At 38.7% G+C, this 20,371-nt stretch overlaps 1 protein-coding gene across 1 annotated transcript; it reads left to right on the top strand.

The window, feature by feature from the left end:
* The first annotated feature begins 1,169 nt into the window (after positions 1-1,169).
* irx1a (iroquois homeobox 1a) lies at positions 1,170-5,859 on the top strand. The gene is made up of 4 exons (XM_051866500.1): positions 1,170-1,954; positions 3,309-4,305; positions 4,558-4,630; positions 5,510-5,859. The coding sequence occupies exons 1-4, from the start codon at positions 1,718-1,720 to the stop codon at positions 5,565-5,567; spliced, it is 1,365 nt and encodes a 454-aa protein (XP_051722460.1). The 5' UTR covers positions 1,170-1,717; the 3' UTR covers positions 5,568-5,859.
* Positions 5,860-20,371: the final 14,512 nt, after the last annotated feature.

Genomic DNA, 20,371 nt, shown 5'->3' with positions numbered 1-20,371 from the left:
CACAATCACTGGCTTCATCTGAGCCGTTAAACTAATAAATCCACTATATCCTTTCAACGAGCACAACTTTAGAAGCGCTTGAGCAGCGACCCCATGACAGAGCGAGTCCCGGACCCTGGACACGAGGAGTGAATGAAGAGCAAAACCGCACTCAGTTCGGCTAAATGAAAACACTCATTTAACGCAAGCGTTTAATGTCTCGACTGAATTGAAACAATAAAACTGTACATTTCATTTACAAGTTTCATTTAGTTTAGAATAATAATAATAGATTGTTGTAATCAAATCGTAAACAAAAGATTACAATGTAAAAATTAATTCATTTCGAAAATCTCATTTTGTAGAGAAGTGTGTACATTTTCTCCCGTTTCTGAAGAATATCAATACGTCGCATGTCGCCTATATTAAGCAAAACAGGTGAGCTGCAAGTTCATCATTATTAGTAGGGGTATTCTGGTAAAGATGTGGTGGGATTAGTGAGATTATTGTTATCGCACACACATTAAATCATAAACTGTTAGACCACACGCGATCCCTTTATCTGTCATGACTATTATTAGTGGTATTAATAGTTTTGGGGGTTTTTGGCTAAATGGCGCTTGTGTGCATGTTAATGAAGTGCTCACGATTATTCACGACATCACCTCGTTCAGTATTTAACAATGAAACATAAATACAAAGTCCCCAACGCCCCCACCCCCGTGTGTATGCTTGTAAGTGCCTCTGGGTTATAAGTGTGAGTGAGTGAGTGTGTGTATGTGTGTGAGGAAAAGAGAGAGAGGGAAGAAATGGACGAGAAAAACGTGCTATAATGTTTTAGACTAATTGACACACATTTACTGCACCGATTGCCAATATCGAGAACAAATAATTAATGTTTTACCAAAGAAAAGGAATAGTTCCTAAGCTGTCGTCGCGCATAAATAGAAGTCCATGCATTAGAAACTGTATTTTTTAAAGGTACCAAAGATAATTTAACGGAGAAAAAAATCACGAGGTTTAGAGTATGGAAATGCACATCTTTAATTATTTAAGCTCACTTCAACAAAACAATAAAGCCAGTGCTTTGCATTTGAATAATTCAATTCAGTTTTTTTTTTTTTTTTTGCCAAATGTGTATCCTTTACACAATATTAGCAATCACTCACTGCAAAAAAAAAAAAAAGCACCTTCAAAAGAATACAGTTGTTTGATCGTCAATACCTTATGAAGATCAGTGTCATCACGAGTGTTGCTTTAATTCTCCAGTGTTTATAAGAATTATGAGCCATTCAAATAAGTTCCGCGTGCCTATCAGTTCATTTCCCCAGTGCTGGGCAGCTGTAAAATCGTGTAGACAGGTTGTCACACTACAGTGAATGGATTCTAATGCTAAACATTTAACATACAATCCTCCAAACAGTGCAAAAGTGGCCCTGGCCAATGCACTAACCACATGCGCCAACGAGGAGGAGCCTGGGACGCCAATCAAAGCATCAACTTCAAATTGTATCTGAGAGATCAGCCCAGGACCTAGGGGCAGAGACATCAGTTGGAGCTCAATTGTTGATCTGATCACATCCGACGGACTTGCCGCAAAAGAGAAGCTGAGATTTAAAGACGAGCATTTCCCATTCTCACTCTGTGCTGCTTGAGAGAGAGAGAAAGTCTTTCACTTCTTGCTTTGGTGGGCTATTTGCTTTTTTGCCTTGTTTTGGCTTCCGACGTGGCGAAGGAGATGTCTTTCCCCCAGCTGGGTTACCCGCAGTATTTAAGTGCCTCCCAGGCGGTGTACGGAGGCGATCGCCCGGGAGTGCTAACTCCGTCGTCCCGCGGAGGGAGCGCTGAGATCGGGGGAAGCGCGTCGGCGGCGGCCGCTGCGGTGTCCTCGGTGTTGGGCATGTACCCGTACGCACACAACTACAGCGCCTTTCTGCCTTACACCAGCGCCGATCTGGCTCTTTTCTCTCAAATGGTAAGAAAAGCAGATGTACATTCACTTATTTTTTTTTCGTCTGAATTTTATTGCTTTTATTCTGCGAGCGCTTAGTGCCAATTTTGGGATTGCCGCACAAGCGAGGTTAATGCAGCTGAAGCTTGCAATGTGCATGAGAAGTTTCTCTACAGCTTTTAACATTTACTCTAGGCTATGTTAAAATGACATTATGGATTTGGTACGCATACAATTTAAAATACGTACAATTCTTTCCGACCGCCATTTTACAAGAAAAGTTTGTCGGCTCGGTGTCTGAGTTGGAGAATTGTTGTGCGGGTTTTTAATAATAGCACGATTCGTGTAATTTCCAAATTCCTACTTTTTAAAAACATGCTATAATTGTTATTAAGCTAAATTTACATTAAATAAATCATTTAAATGGTTTCGGTCGAGAACTTTGCGGTTCGCGTTGAAAACCATGTAAAACGAATTATTGTTTGAAACGGTCCTCCTGGCTCAGAAACTACTTTAGAGTTTACTACATCATGTCTTCATGACTTGTACTAAATTATAAATATGAATGATTATAAAAGTGACAAAAAGAGCTTTTTTGACTAATGAAATGCGATACTTAACAACAGCGGAATCTCGTTGCATTTCCGAAAAAGAGATATTGAAAGTAAAATAAAAAGAGTTGTTATTAATCAGTTGTGCCTTTCGCTAACCAGAATTACAAATTGTATCCAGATTGCCTGCATGAATCGCTTTTGCATGGAAAATTATTTCAAATGATATAAAAAATCATTTAAATAGACCTATTACAAAATACTGTTATACTTTTTCGATTAATAGGAAACACTGCAATATTTACGTTGTTTGTTGTATAACATTGTATGAAGAATATTAATAATATTGGTAGGTTAAGGCCTGTACGCCACAGACGAGTCTTAAATTAAATATACGCTGAATTGTATAAACACCGGACTCGAAATAATGGGGTCATATTGGCCAACAGTGGCCGTGTTCTTTCTCATTTTCCAGAATACCATTAATATTATATTTAGGATATATATATAAAAATGTTTGTGTTATCTCTATATGTGGCCTAGCTTTTTATATAACAATGCTGGTCAAAGGTCAAAACAAATATTAGTTTATGAAAGATCGGGGGAAAAAACAATATTGCAAGCACAAAACAAAACTCATCAAGATTTCTGGAGGAGGTTAGATTAAGAAGAAATGACTGATACATTTGCAACGATTTGGACAGAAAGTGAAATTTCGAAATGGAATTTTGACAGTGAAATCCCGAATTATTTTGTGTGCATTCTTGTGTGTATTAAATGCAACATTTTTGATTTATTTTTTCCTCCTCTTGTCAACCTCATTGTAGGGCTCTCAGTATGATTTAAAAGACAGCCCTGGCGTTCACCCTGCCAGCTTTGCTGCCCACACGAGCCCTGCCTTCTATCCCTACGGTCAGTTCCAGTATGGAGACCCTGCCAGGCCTAAAAACGCCACACGGGAGAGTACCAGCACTCTGAAGGCCTGGCTCAACGAGCACAGGAAAAACCCCTATCCCACCAAAGGCGAGAAGATCATGCTAGCCATCATCACCAAGATGACCCTCACACAAGTGTCCACCTGGTTCGCCAACGCCAGGCGGAGACTCAAGAAGGAGAACAAGGTGACATGGGGCGCCAGAAGTAAAGAGGATGAAGATGGCAATATATTTGGGAGCGATAACGAGGGGGACGCCGAAAAGAACGAAGATGAAGAGGAAATAGATTTGGAGAGCATAGATATCGACAAGATCGACGACAACGACGGAGATCAAAGCAACGAGGAGGATGAGGAAAAGCGCGGGGAGCTCGAGAGCCTGCAGGAGAAGCGGCGCGCGCTTGCGCTGGAGGCTCACGAGGCCTACGAGAAATCCAAATCAAACGTCATTTCTGCCGGGAAAGAGCCGTCTGACGCAAACAACAACACCAGGGTTCTGTCGCCGGGTCGACAGGGAGGTTTTCAAGTTCCAATTAGCAATAAGCCCAAAATATGGTCGTTAGCAGAAACCGCGACCAGTCCAGATAGCTCGCAAAAACCTACGTCACCCTCAGTTCCCGCCACTCCCGCGGGCACACACCCGGCCTTCCTGCCCAGCCACGGACTGTACACGTGCCAGATTGGGAAGTTCCACAACTGGACAAATGGCGCGTTTCTGGGCCAAAACTCCCTGCTGAACGTCCGCTCTTTCTTGGGCGTCAATCAGCATCACCATAATCATCCTGTTCACTCGCAGCAGCAGCAGCAGCAGCCCTCGTCGGTGGTGGTGTCATCTATGGCAGCCGTGAACAGTGAGAAGGCGCCAGAGGACCTGAGTCCAAAACACATAGGTATGCACAAACCACACTAGGCCTGTATGTGCGCCGTGAGCGCAGAACAAATGTGGCCCACATGGCAGTGCCATTTTAAATGTTGCTATTATTGTTGTTGTTGTTGTTGTTGTTGTTACTCTCAATATATAGGCCCATATAATACATGATAAAATAATAACAATTAAATAAATAAAAACAAATCTGTACAATAATGCTGCGCATTTAATTCCGATCAATCTAATTCCATTTGGTTTTGTTTTTAAATCTTAGATCGGGAAAATGTCCTCAGAAATGAATCACCAACGCAACCTTTAAAGTCATCGTTTCGTCCTCTTCATGACAGGTACTTTTGAATTATATTTCTTCTTCTTCTTCTTCTTCTTCTTCTTATTATTATTATTATTATTATTATTATTATTATCATTATCATCATTATTATTATTATTATTATAGTAGTAGTAGGTTATCATTATACCAAGTGAAATGCATGCAGCGGCAAATGGTTGTTTTTAAAACTGCTTATCGGAGAAAGACTCTTGGGATAAAGATTTCCAAACAGACAGACAGAGAAAAATCTGCGCTTAGCGCTTATAATAAATAGTTGTGCTTTTCCTGGTGACAAAAGGCCACGAATCCCCCTCCCCACACACACTCTCTGCCTCTCAGGAGAATAACTACTTATCAAGTCACCGAGGCTGTGTGCCTTTCCTAAAGACCCTTGGGAAAAGTGAACCTCGGGGGAGCAGTATTGCTGAAACTTTCCCCTTTTAAGTGCCACAATTTTAGCAGGCCCGTTGCATTTTTTTTTTTTTTTTGGTGACTTGACTTAGTTTATTAGTTGCGCCAGTGTATTTGCTGGTAAACAGCAATGTTATATTAAAAGTCTTCTATTTAAGACCGAAACAGACTGCTTTTGTAAAATTTCATGTGGATGGGAAATAATTTATAGCACGGTAACGCTTTGAAAAACAACCATTAATAACTTAAGGCTTTAATGCTGTGTGTGTGCGTGTGTGCGTGTGTGTGTGTGTGTGTCTATATATATATATACACACACACACACTACTGATCTGTCATCCTATAATTAATTGCTATTGTATTACGTTCAGGAAATTAGCTGTTTATTTGTAACAGTGAAATGCCTCGGTGTTTAATTCTTTATGTTGCTGTTGTGAAGGTAGGAGCTCGTATAACAATTCTCTCTGTCCGTCTGTCTTCACAGCCCGAGAAACCAGCAGGAATCAACACAGAGGGTCCTAACAGCTCTCTCTTCCGCTTGATCAAGACATTTGCCCCCCAAAAAGGACTGATGGCACTCATAATGGGACAATGAAAAAGAAATCAATTCAGCATAGCATTCAGTTACTCTAAAACAAATGGCCGAGTTTGATTAGCACCCGGTGGAGTTGTATATAATGACACCTGTGATCCCTTCCTTACCGTGGGACATTGGTAGGCTTATTTTGTCTTCATGTGTTGGTGTTTTCCTTTAAGGTGACCCACATTTGTAAATAGTGAGTTGACGGAGTTTGTCCAGATCATATATTTTGTCTAATAAACTAAATGAAATTATAGGCAAATTCAAAGAGGTTTTTTTGTGGTTTGGTTTGGTTTCTGAAGGGGTAAATGTTTTAGTGACGTTACTGCACTTATGTTTCAGTTTTTTATTTTATTATTATTATTATTATTATTATTATTATTAAATCCATCATAATATAATTTCATTATTAATCATCTAAAAATTACAATAACGAATGCTCTTAAAAGTGGGGGGAAAGCTGTCGGTTATTTAGATGCATGAGGCCCAAAATGGATCTGGAAATATTTTGCGGGAGTGTTCAGATTCAATTGTTAAATGGAGCTGGCTGCAAATGCATTGAGGTGCTAATAAGAGACCAGATGGCTGCTGGCGGCGGAAAATGGACCGAAGCAGCTGGGAATATCATTAAGTAATAATGTGGGAACGCCCTGTGCAAACAAAATCAAATGGTTAAAATCTAATCTGTCAGAGGAAAGAGAGAAAAAAACCTCGATACGATAATAAATTATTAATTCGTTGAGGAGAGTGACATTCAGTTCAGAGGGAGTGCGGATTGAGGCCTCTCTGCGTCATCAACATGAGACACTACCGCTCATATTGTTTACAATTTATAAACGAATAATTAAAATTAGTTTCCCAATATTAGCCAAATAGTAGCGTTTGTCACATGTACATAACAATTGTAAGACAGGATGTGTTTACTTCTGGAAGCTAAAATCATTACTTTTCAAATTCAATAATTCAAATAAGTAAAATTAAGAAAAGAAAAAACCCTCATCAAAGAGTAGCCTAATATCTCCGTCAGTGCTTTCAAATTGTGACTACAAATCTATAGGTCGGCTACACATAGACTAATTTCAGATTTTTTGCCACTATATCACAATAATCACACTGTTTGTATATCGTTAAACTTGCCCTCTGGTTCTCTAGTTCCATTTAAAACTCCATTGATGCAGGAAACCAGAATTTGCCCAATTGCAAATAAATTAAAGCTTGCAGCGACCTCTATAGATTGGTAGAGTCATTACAGCTGGTTAACATGGAAAAGACAGGAGAAATTCATGAAATCACAGAACATTTTTTTCCCCATGAAACTACAGACATTTCAGATGAAAAAATAATCGAATAGGCTATACTTTGAAGAAACAGCCTTTTCTGAAATACTGAATACTGAAATTATATCTAACATATTATTCCAATAACATTAAATCAAATTATGGGGCCGTTTGCGTATTGTTTGGACTAAAACGATCAAAGTGTTTTGCTTTTAAATTTCAGTGGTCCACTAAAAATGAAGTAAAGCGTTAAAATCTCCAACAATAATGGCAAGATTGAATTAAAACAGTTCAAAACATACAGAGAACATTGAATGAGATCGAAATACTGAGATATGCTTTGTCTGTACAGATTGTCTTTAAAAATAAATAAATAGGTCTGTATTATTTTAATGTATTTGCTTAATTTTTTTGTTATGTTAGTAACATTAAATAACCAATAATAAGAACGAAAAAGTCAATAATAAAGGCCGCTCAAGTTTTAAGTTTATTCTCGGCATTATTTAGCTAGTAGTGAATAAATAAATAGCAACAGACACTTATGCTCTGTACATATTATTATTATTATTATTATTATTATTATTGTTATTAAAATCTCTCTACTAATCGTTTTGAACGAATCCGAGCCTTCCCCGACTTTAAAGAAACAAATAAGTAATTGCGTTCGGCGCTGCACACAGACAAAATGTTAACCAAAAATGTGCTTAAATTAATTATAATTGTATGCTAATAATAATAATAATAATAATAATAATAATAATAATAATAAAACTTCTCCCTTTCTAAATGGATAGAGATCAAATGCAGGGCAGGTGTGCACATTTCCCCTCGTTATTTCGTCTTCATCTTCTTTCGTGAGCTTGTTGTGTTTGAAATGAAATAACCTCCCGGTGTTTCATTTATATCTTTTGTCCTGTACTAGCATGGGGTTAGTGCTGGAGGCCATCGGGGTGGGATTCGCTAATACACACGCAATTACTCATTCTGTACTTGATGTACAGTCAATTGTCTAACGAGAAATAAACGGGGCTGGAACCCATAATTACTCTGACACTTCAGCTACTGTCACACGCCGCCCGGGGCAATAAATGGCAGCCAAAAAAGGACGTAACAGAATAAAGGGAAATGCAAGTGTGGGAGGGATAGAAATATAGAGGAGACAGGGGTTAAAAAAATCCCGATAATCGTTTAAATCATTATCATAATCTTATATGAAAGACATGAAAATGCTGTGTGGTGTGTGACAAAACAAAACTGATGAAGGACATAAAAGCCAGCTGATAGAAATAATAAATAATGCAACATTTTTATACTTGCACATAAACTGTTGCTCCCATGATTCTCTCCCGTGATGCTTGTGTCTCTGTCACAGTGTAAAAGAGAGAGAGGAAAGTTTATCACTGTCTTGTCTTTTTGGCAGAAACAGGTCATTCATACACCCCCCGCCCTACGACACAAATGCCCCCCTTCATCCACCCCTCCGAACCGCCCCACGGTGTTGTCTTTTTGAAGATGCCGCCAGTATCTCTGAAGAACTAATCCATTTATCTAGTTTCATGAGTGCACTGGGTGAATACCTTCAACAATGGTCAGGCCCTGCTGGGAACTGCAAGTCGGGGAGTCCAGTAGTCACACACATCCACACTTGCCATACACCATGTTATGGTTTGACTACTTTGCTGTTCCTTGTTTCCAAAACAACAATAGAGGTTGAATTGGACGAATACCTTGGTCATCGTCTTTTCATCCCAGGAGCGATGGGTTGCTGTAGAACATGCCACCGGATGAGGCAGGGCCCCTGGTTCCACAGAGAGAGGGAGAGAGAGAGAGAGAGAGAGAGGGAGGCTCTCACGCTACTCGCACAAATAGCAACAAGGGAAAACTGATATATATATATATATATATATATATATATATACAGCACATGAAGACTTCAGATGAAAAATCCTCTAAGTGCCGTATGAAATTTTCTTCTAAAATGAGCATTTTTATTAGGTTTCTATGTTTTTGTTAAGTTATTTCACTTTAATGCCAATGGAATACTAAAATACTAGCAGTATATAATAATAGCTAGCAGTATATAATATATGTATATATATATATATATATATATATAGATAGATAGATAGATAGATAGATAGATATAGATATATCTTTATATCTTTTATTATATCTTTGTATTTTTTTATTGCCCCTGAAATATTATGAATTTAGGCAAGGAAAAAAAATTATAATGCAGTCAGATTCCTTGGCATTCTAGGAAAAATTCCAGAAAAATCAAACAGTTAAGTTCAAGATAATTCATGCACTGTAAAAAAAAAAAAAAAAAAAAAAAAAAAGAATTGTTGATTTAACTTTTAAAAAAAAGTGTTACCTGGTTGCCTTAAAATTTTGAGTTCATTGAAATTAAAAATTTGAGTTAATACAATGAAGGTGATTGGTTTAATCGACAGAAACTCAAAATATTAAATTATCTGAACCACATTAATTATTGAAGTTGATTTGACAAAAGAAAAAATGCTGTGATAACAAATCATGAAAATATTTTTTACAGTGTGGATATAATTGATGATGCATAAATTATTAAATCACAAAGCAAAGCAAGTATTTTTGTATTTTAAAACAAGAATATAATCATCCTCAATCTTTTTTATTCATTTATTCATTTCTTTTCCAATCCACCACCGTCATCAGAAATTTTGAATTTATGTTGTCATAAACAAAACCAAAAGGGCTGTCATATAGAATTATGAGGGTCAAAGGTCATCACTCATGTAACCTTACACTCTGAATGGTTACAAATTGTTTTCTAAAGTTATTTTTAGACACATCCTGGCAATATTTAAAGTGGATTACTTAAATGGATTTAAATGTTTGGGTATTTAAACTGTAACACAAATCAAACAAACAAACAACAAACCCTCAACCACTAGTAGCAAAGATGTTATGCAGGCAGTTGTATTCTGGAGTGCCTGCTATATGTCTGCTTAGAATGCACTTTTCCTGGTGACCAGTCCTCCAAAGCCTAACACAGACCGAGAACGGACTGTCTGACCCTTCCCTGAGGCTGCTATTGTCTTGTGCTTCGCCTAATAAACAGCAGACAGCCGTTACAGAGCTTTATCCCTCCGCATGAATATTTCCACAGAGACGGATAATAAAGTCAGACTTTCCTGTGCTCCTTTCTGATGTGATGCCATTGTGGGTTTGGGTTAATTCCAGAGGTCTGTACAAAGAGAAATGGATGTATCTGAAGTGTCACCCAGCAGCTGGGGCCTGGCTCAGTTATTCCCCCTCCGCACATGTGCACGGCAGAGGCTGATATCAGATCAGTTCCTCTAATCTGCATCGTGGCCGATGTCGATTTTTTTCTCGAACTTGCCGTGGCAAATCAGGATATAAACCCCCCAGTTAACAGACTTGTGAGTTATCGGACGAGTGATGACTGCTGGCGGTTTGAAGCGGCGTGAGCAGCCATAGATGATGAATTAGTTTGATGTAGCAGATCAAACACTGATATGGTTGAGTATATATTACAGAATGTGGACACAGTTGAGTCGAACCAGTTCCTTATTCCTGTTTGGCTCGGTGACCTGGAGGTGTTTGATGTTGCCAAACCCTGACACATGGCAAAAGACTTGTAAGCGTTCAGGGTGTGATCGTACAGTATGGCACATCCTCAGTAACATCACAACGCCTAAACAAACTCTTCAAGATTCCGAGACAATTCTAATGAAGCTGAAGTAAGAATTCATATTTTCACTCAACACCCACACATAACTACATGTCAGCATGTGGCTAAACAATCACGTTGCCTTCGGTATATAGAGCCCAAAAGTCGGGTTCCGGAAGTAAAAATCCCAATCATTTACTCCACAGGGGAACTGATTTTTAACAATAGCTTATGAAAGACAGACCTACTGTGAGCTATGAGGTAGCTCATCAGTTCGCGTTATTTCATCTTATTTTTTAACCATCGTGGGTTACACTTCATATCGATGGTCCACTTTAGACATTCTTTAACTATAGTAACTTTGCAACTACATATTAACTAATTCTCATTAAAGTATTAGTAGACTGTTGGTAGACTGTTAGTTTAGGGTTCGGGCTAGTAGAATAAGTTGACATGTAGTTGCAAAGTTACTTATAGTCAGTAGAATGTCTGTTTGGGGAGCATCAAAATAAAGTGTTAGCAGATACTAAGCAGACAGTCTACTAATACTTAGTTGACATGTAGTTGCAAAGTTACTTATAGTTAGTAGAATGTCTAAAGTGTCAAAATAAAGTGTTACTTAATCGTGTTTAACAGCATAATTCCTGGTGGAAAAACTATATTACCCATAAATCTTCACCAATAGTGACAAGCAAATTCTTTAGTGTTCACCCACTCCCATGAAGTACTTCGAATGATGTAGAGTCAATTTCCCTATGCTCTCAATCTGTTTAAATATTGTTTCTATGTACGTTTTTAATTTGATTATATCATTTACAATGCTTCATGGGATTGTAGTTCTTTCCCTCATTAAATCAGTAAAGTTCACAGTCTTGTAGTTTTGTCTTTTTGTCTGATTTTCAAAAACTTTTTTTTTTGCTTCAAATCAACTTTTGTAATGTTGTGATTCTCCTCGTAGCTGGTTGGCTTAGTTCATGGCTTATAACTTTCGAAACCAAGACTGTTGAAAAAGTGGGCCGTTACACTCTATTTGCTTTTCTTCACCTGTTGATTTCAGAAACGAATCAAGTCAAGCATTACTACAACTATTGCAATTTTAAATTCTAAACCCTTAAGTGTTAAACTTTATCCAGCAGTGTTTTCGCTCCAGAGATGAATGATTCCTCAAATCATGCGTGTTGTTGAGGAGAAGCGTGCTGTTACTTTACTAAGTGATCAGACACACTGTTTTCACCTGCTGGATCATAAAGTAGGTGAAAAAAATCCCACAGATGCACATTGAAGGACCCAAGCCATAACTACAGACCAACTGCATAGCAAAAAGCAAAAAACTACTTAGAAACGTTTGCAACGGAAGCCAGCTAGTGAGACCTGTGCAGGTAAACCTCACTCCCCTGATCTTGAAAGGCACACTAGTGGCTGGTGCTAGAAACTGTGATCTTTAGTGTCCTTTTTAGCGCGCCTGCCTCCCATGCCAGAGATGCCGGTTCAAGTCCTGCTCAGAGCGGGGTGAGTAGAACCGGAGGTATTACATTGGTGCTGTGACCCAGATGGGATTGAAGTTTAGGGGCTGAGTGTAACAGAAGCCAGCTAGTGAGAGCTGTGCAGGTAAACCTCACTCCCCTGATCTCAAGAGCAGCACTAGCGACTGGCGCTAGAGACTGTGGTCTTTAGTGTCCTTGTTAGCGCACCCACCTCCCATGCCAGAGATGCCGGTTCAAGTCCCGCTCAGAATGGGGCGAGTAGGACCGGAGGGGTTACGTTGGTGCCGTGACCCCGGATGGAAGTGAGGTTTAGGGCGGTGAGTGTAATGGAGGCCAGCTAGTAAGAGCTGTGCAGGTAAATCTCACTCCCCTGATCTTAAGAGGCGCGCTAGAGACTGTGGGCTTTAGCGTCCTTGTTAGCGCCTGCCTCCCATGGCAGAGATGCCGGTTCGAGTCCCACTTGGAGCTGGGCGAGTAGAACCGGAGGGATTACATTGGTGCCGTGACCCGGATGGGAGTGAGGTTTTTGGGGGTGAGTGTAACGGAGGCCAGCTAGTAAGAGCTATGCAGGTAAACCTCACTCCCCTGATCTCAAGAGCCGTGCTAGAGACTGTGGTCTTTAGGATCCTTGTTAGCACGCCTGTCTGTCATGCCAGAGATGCCGGTTCGAGTCCCGCTTGGAGTGGGGCGAGTAGGACTGGAGGGGATACAATAACATTACCTTGGCATCTCACTATGACACGCTAACATCAAAACAATGAGTTTATTTGCACTGGGAAGCACCACTGGTTGAAATATTTCACCACGGACAGCAAAAATGCAACTGAAATAGCTCTCCGATGAATAATTCTAATCATCGTTGCTACCCTCAAAGCCAAAATGCAAGGTTCACTTTTCAGTTTATCCCCACGATTGACACTGCCAGATCAGATGCACGCAAAATCCTACATATTTCTGGAGAGCACTCACATCAAAGTTTCAAAAATATAGTCTCATCCTGAGGAAATACCATCCTGGTTTCACTGTGATCTGGTGGCCACATCTGCCACCAATATTGTCCAGCATGTGATCAACTCTCCTTGCCTTTCTTTATCTGTCTCTTTTTCGACTTACTATCTGTTCTGCACCAATAATAGCTGAGCAGTCACTTAGTGTGAGTCATATTGTGCGGCAGATAGAAGAAGATTTACGCGTACACTGACACGAATGCCACTAATGTCAGAGATTTGCTGAGAATGAGGAAATGATCAGATGTATATCTCAATACCCTGGCAACAATAAACTGCGAGGTTTGGGAAAGAAAGCGATGGATGGGTGGGGGTGATGGTTTAATAAACAGTAAGACATTACTTTGAACGGCAAGCCGGGGTATGATTCTAAAACAGCCTGCAGAAGATAAAGGACACGACACAATAAGTCAACCTATTGTTACTTCTTTTTACATTCCGTGTAAAGCAGCTGCCGGGACAGTGTTGAGCTGAGGGAATTATAAAAGAACATCTTGACACCGATCACCTCCAATAACACTATTATGTGAAAAACAAACCATGCATCATCACGACTGTAAAACGCTGAGATAGATTTTCACGGATCTGCATTCATCACTCTTATCAAGCGTGTTTGTATCCATATTCTTTTTCTCAACCCTTAAGTGGGCATAATATAGATTAATTTGAGTTTCTATTTTCATTGTCAGGACATATTTTGAGTCATTTTTGTTACTGCATGCTTTGTAATATATTCATACATCCAGAACTTGTAGCATCATATAACTTGATTGACTGATCGACTGATTGAATGACTGACTGATTGATTGATTGATTGATTGATTGATTGATTGACTGACTGACTGACTGACTGACTGATTGATTGATTGATTGATTGATTGATTGTGAGGGGCACCATTAGCAGTCTAGTAAATCTAATAGTCTATAGCTATGCAAATGCAAGGGAACATGTCATGTTCAAATTGCTTTATATAGCAATTTGAGTTTTGAAAGATATGAGACACTGGATAAATGAAAGAATTTTCAGTGTAAAGCAAATGACCCGTGAAAGGTCCCTTTTTTTTACCCATACTAATGAAGATGAAGATGAAGTGTGTAATCATGAAAGATACAAAGAAATATATATTTTTGGAAGCTACTTTCAAAATCCACTTGGTTCAAAAGTCATGTTCCCCCTTTTGTCCAGCACCAATGTACGTTTGACCTGTGTTTAAAACTGAAAAAATGAAAGATTGTCTGTCCATGCCCAGATCACGAGACTCTCCTTCCAAGAGATTTCCATCAAGAGTCAGTGGGCCACCACACTGAAATCTGTGTAGAGCGCCGCTCCTTTTAACTAAGATTAGTACAGTTCTGATGCAGCGAAGCCTTTAAAATATGTATCAAAGCTGTTGAAATGCCAGCAGTTGGTGTGTGGCAGGCAGGGGAGCGAAGGATTGGATGAAGAAGTCAACCCAACTTCCAAGTCTTCTCAGCAGGCCATTCCAGCCTGTTGTGTTCAGGCCTGACATCAATATCAGCCACTTCTCACTCTTAAAAAAGCAGGGTTGGGGATGGGGGGTCCAGAGCCACTATCTGCCATCCTTTTCCGCATTGTAAGGTCTGGCACATTGATTGCTTACCCTCCATCTCTCCTCAGGAAGCACTGCTGAGAAATCTTTAGGAGCTCCTTCGCCCATCAGCAATGCTTAAAAACCTGCCAGTTTAACAGCTGTGTGAAAAAAAGCAAGAGAAAGTGTGTGGCTCCCGCTACGACGAGCCTTTTTTTTTTTTTTTTTACAGCTGCTGCTGACGGTGTTAATTGGCTGGCTCTGAAGTGCGCTATACCTGCCCTCGTCTAATCCCAGCACGGCTGGGGAAAGCAAACGTTTATCCAGCACCCTCCCCGTTTCTGCAATTCACTCCGACTGCTGCCCTCTCTGACCTTGCGAAGAAAATACAGGCCTGTTCCGATTGAGTATCAGCCAGAGTCTTCTGTTGTGTTACAGAATAGAAGCACCCAACCCCCCAATCCCTTCACCCCCATCCTCCTCCTCCTCCTCCTCTCTTTCTCCTCTGCTAATGTAGTTTCTGCCCTAGTGTGACAGAGTATGGGAGGATGTGATTTCCTCTGTGCTCTGTTTTGACTTAGCATCAAGGTGGATTGGGGGTAAAGCCATCAGTGTTTACCAGTCCCTCTGAGTAATCAAACACAGTACTGGGTCACAGAGAGGTGCTCAAAATCGGTGGAGAACTGTGGTCAAATTTGTCTGGTTTGTTAATGCTGTGTGAAAATGAGGGCTTGACACAGAACCTGTCCATGTTGACATCTGCCTAATGTTTGGCAAAATAATGTGCACTTTAATTGGACAAATTGCCTTTGGCTTAACAATAAGACTTACAATACAAGATATAGGAAGTGCTTCTCTTTTAAAAACGGATCAGCCTATTATTACTATGCACGGTTATGCGGTTAGTTGCATTTTATTATTTGCATTTATCTTTTTTCCCCCTTCCCCATGTCTGCAACCCTATCAAAAAATAAACTCATTTTTGGATTGCAACCCAATATTTGAGATGAAAAAATTAGGAAAAGAATTAAAGCTTGAATGTACAAAAGACCCACATTTATGCCCATGTCTTCTGCATGATTATTGGTATATACAATATTTTGTTCAGACAGTTGTGGTCAAAAGTGTTGTCCAGCCTTTTTTTCAAATGTATATATATATATTTAAATGCATTAAAGATTTTTTTAAATTCTTTTGAATGTTTGATGATTGCATTAGCTTACATTTGTCTAGGCACACTTCTATCGCTTGTTTCTGCTTCTTCTTCTTTACCTGATTTTGGATATGGAGTTTCTGTACTATCTAAGAAGATGCATAATAGTGCCCCCCTACCGTATAACAGTTAACCAACTTTTATAGCACAAACCTTCATTTTAACCTTTTTTCAAACCTTGACAAACCCGGTGTTGGAACAAAGTATTGCAGCACATACGTATATGAAAAACTCTTTGGAATGTATGCATGATTGTGCAAACGCTGACTCACAAAGCTTTAGTTCAGCACAAAATTCGTTAAACTGCAGAAGCACCACAAAAATGCAAAGCGATCGCTGTACAAATGCAGAGCTTCATGCCTCACAGTAGTACAATCGATGGCGTTGACCCAGTCGCGCAGGGTGGGACACGACAGTCAGGGACTCGGGCAGCGCGACAGGCCACAAACCTGTCCGTGAACCCTTCCACTCAGCAAATTCTCCTTCTATGACAAATTGATTTATTATGAGTACATCCCATCCAGCAATTACTGCACACATGAAAGCCTCATAAAAGCAAACCATCAGCACATACCAGCGGATGACATGTTCAGCCAGAGATAGCTGATGTGGAATGTAGACAATATCAGGAGGGGGAAAGACAAGGGGACTGGAGTGAGATGAGCCAAGCATAAGGTCTCCAGATGAGACCTGGTTAACCACAATCTGCAGAGAAGAGACACACACCCTGCTGTCCTCTGTGTGCCTTCTTTGTCCACTCCAAAACAACTGTAAACATTAGTTCTTAAAAACCCTCAGCAGCCTGTAACGATTACGGCGCTACCAAAGGCGTGGCACGAGCAATTATCAGCGCACAATATTTGGTTTGTAGGAGGATTTTTGGAGCAACACTCCTCAACTGTAATCTCACCAAAAGTTTGAACAGGAGTTCGGTAATGACCGGTCCTGTTTTCATTCAGAGGTTTAGCTAATCGTCTCCTGCAAACAGCCACATACAGAAAATCATATTCAGTTGCTTTGAGAATTCTGAAAATACAGCAAATCTTCATGGAGAGTATACTGTATTATATTTCTGTAAATGACAAAAAGTGGCTCTGCCATATAATTAAGGGTGAAGAAAAGCTCATAAAGAACTTCAGCTGGAAATGAAGCATTAATTATATAATGATTATTAGAATAATAAAAATAATAGCATAAAATAAAACCCACATGTGGTTACAGTCTGCAAAATAAGTAAAATAGTTCAAGTCAATGCTTTAAAATACATGTACATAAGCATTATTGTAAAAAAAGCACAATCAAAATGACCCTATTATGCTTTTTCAAATATTACCTTTCATGTAGGGTGTAATATTGCTGTTTGTGAATGTAAAATGTCCGCAAAATTTTAAAGATCAAAGTGCACAACTAATAAAGTTATTGTCTCCTAAAAGAAAGAATCAATTCTGAACTAGGCTACTGAAATGAGTTGTCAGTAGGGATGTAATGATTCTCTCTACTCATGATTCGATACGATTCACGATACGATTTTCTAATGATTTTCTCACAATGAGATTTAGATTAGAAAGTGTCTATTTATTATTTCTCAGACAAAATGCAGTATATTTCTTTGTGAAATTGAAATATCTTTATAACAAAACTAAATTTTAAAACAAATTCTAAATCAAATAAATAAATGAATAACACAAATAAAAGAAATCTCTTTATATGAGTACATGAACAAGATGTTTATTTGCTCTATTACAGGCTGAACTATCTGTAGCCATTTAAAATTAGAGGCAACCACTGCATTTTAATCACGATCCCAACAAAGATGCTGCATACATGCAGCATGAGCAGTTTTTAATTTAAATTATATTGTATACTTTTTAATTTTTGAAGAAAAAAAATGTTCAGACTTTAGCTTTGTGAAATTATGCTACATAAAACTTCATAACAGCAGACGGGCTACATGACAATGCAAATTCACTGTCTTGACAGCAGGTGGCACTTATGGAACAGCAGCAATACAGCGCTTCCATGGTTACCGCTGTAAACAAAGCAGTGCTGCACGCTTATAAAAAACTACTTTAAAATGCATTGTACGGAACTAAGATGAAAAGAAAATACCATCTAAACTTTTCTGAACCCAGTCAGCTCTCCTATAATATACATTCATATAAACCCCCACCCCAAAATGTATCGCCATTCATTTAGCATCTCAACTGACTTGACTCGTCATATTTTAATCGATTTTCAACAGATTCCAGAAGCAATCCCTAGTTGTCAGCAATTCCTGTCTCACTTCCTGTTATATAATTAGTAACAATGTAACACATTTGAAAAATGCCCTCCATTCATTGGCTGCCCGAGAACAACGTCTACTTTGACCTGCCCTCAAACACTAGCTATAGCTGAGGCCTGAAAGAGTTTGGTTCGTGTTGTCAACATGTTGGGAAGATACTGTTTTCAGTGCTGCAAATCCACTTTGATGCACTTTGAAGGAAGCCTCCGAGCTACAATTCAGATATGGTAATTGCCGTATTGTTTCTGACACATACTCTAAGCGGCAGACCAATCACAACAGACTGGGCCGTCTGACCAATCAGAGCAGAGGAAGCTCTCAGAAAGGAAGGGTTTAGAGAGACTGAATCTTCGAACAAACCGTTTTCAGAAAATCAAAGTGTTTTTGGACCTTGGATGCATGTAAACCTGTTGTAGGAGACTCCAAAACAGAATGGGGCACTTTAAAAACACAATAGCACTAATAACACTAATTAAAATAAATAAAACACAATGAAGAGAACTGTAAATATAACAGCAGAAAAACAGATTTTATTGTAAATAAACTTTTTTTTTGAATACTGGAAAAGGCTTTCTAAGACCTACTTTCTTCCAAATATTGGCATAATTCGAACACCGCCATAAAGTTTACATTCTGCAGGCCTCGCTTTCAAAAAGCGCTTGGTGAAACGCAGCATATGTTGCCGCAACAACGTCTCGCATCCATCTGTCAAATAATATTTGAATTAGTTTGAAGTCTAATTTGTTTTAGCTGCATATCAGTTCCACAATTGATTAGCTCTTTCTCCCAAACAAGGCTGGACAGGCTTGGTTTCATGCGCACATGCTGGCCAACATCAGTCAGTGCAAACGTTGAGAGAAGCCATGCCTCCACGTAATGACCCAACAGCAGACCTCTGGGGAGAGACACGGCAAACTCTGGGTAAATACACAAGTCTTTTCAACAAGGCGTGTGATTTAAACGCTCGCATACTACCTCTACATGTGTCAGAAATGGGAAACCCGGGATTTATTTTTCTTTTGGCCCCCTTGTGGTTTGTAGCCTTTCTCCATTCCTTCTGTTATAAATTGGAGAATCACTCCAACGGGTTAGGTAATCCTTTTTACTGCTCAACTACCCTGTGAAGTCTGCCAGCAGTCACACAGATTCAGAACATATGTTTGACTCGTTAACTGTGTAGCGTGTCATCTTACTGCGGTCTCTAATGTGTCACACATTAACTCATTTAGGTAAACCACCACTCCAAACATAAAGTACTTGTTTTACACTTCCCAAAATGTGCTTATTTAAACTACTGTTAGATTCATTCACTTGTTTCTTTATTTGCTTTATCCTGTTAATCTATTTAATATTAAAAATGCAGAATTTCTTGACTGATTGTTCACTATACTTACCATAAATCATTTTGCTCGGTTTTCTTTCCTTTCATGATGTATTTCTTGGTGAAAGAGAAAGTTGGGATGGGACATATTTGGATAAAAAGAAACTATGGCTATATCAGAAATCACATATTTACCTACTATATAGTAGCTGAAAAACAGAATGTGACAAAAGAAGTATGTCTGAATATGAAAAGAGTAGGCAAAAAGTATCCGGATGACCTACTTCTTCCGGGGAGATTCTGAAGTGTGCATACAATGGACACTTTACTATCCCATGAGGCCACGGGAGCATTTGATTAGATGAAGATTTAAAATATCCATCAACAAGATTTAAATTGTGCCAAATTGTGTCATTTACAGGTTGCACCTGTAAAATATCTTGATCATTAATATTTTTGGATAGTTTTCCCACTGTAGAAAGAATAAATAGCATTTTAATTATGTTAATTTCATTTAATAAGTGTTTTTGACCCACTTAAATAGGACCTAAATACTTCTTTATATGTAATTTCATAATTTTCATAATTTTTCATAATTACATAATGACTGTTGTCTTTTAAATATGGTTAAAGTGTTTTGCTGAATGTACTGGCAATTTTTTGTTTAAATTTGTTTAACTTGAATTAAATAATGTAAGTGTACTTCTTACAAGCACAACAAAACTTTGTTAAAACATAATGATTTAAAATTAAAGTAAAACGTTTAATTTGACATTATTACAAAGTGCACTTTTGGTGTATAGTGTTCTTAAGTCATGAAAGTGTATTATCTTTAAATGCATTTAAGTGGCTTTTTATTTTATTAATGTTATATTATCTGCAAGTACAGCTTTTTAAACTTTTAAGATTTGAAGTACACTACAAGTGCACAATCAGTATAATTAAGCACACTTCTTT

Source organism: Ctenopharyngodon idella, chromosome 16, assembly GCF_019924925.1.
Source record: "Ctenopharyngodon idella isolate HZGC_01 chromosome 16, HZGC01, whole genome shotgun sequence".
Taxonomy (NCBI): domain Eukaryota; kingdom Metazoa; phylum Chordata; class Actinopteri; order Cypriniformes; family Xenocyprididae; genus Ctenopharyngodon; species Ctenopharyngodon idella.
This window is presented reverse-complemented; position numbering and strand designations above follow the sequence as displayed.

Coding starts and splice junctions, on each gene's coding strand:
- irx1a (XM_051866500.1), top strand. CDS start 1,718: ATGTCTTTCCCCCAGCTGGGTTACCCGCAGTATTTAAGTGCCTCCCAG. Junction 4,306..4,557: donor CCTGAGTCCAAAACACATAG/GTATGCACAAAC, acceptor TTTAAATCTTAG/ATCGGGAAAATGTCCTCAGA. Junction 4,631..5,509: donor TTTCGTCCTCTTCATGACAG/GTACTTTTGAAT, acceptor CTGTCTTCACAG/CCCGAGAAACCAGCAGGAAT.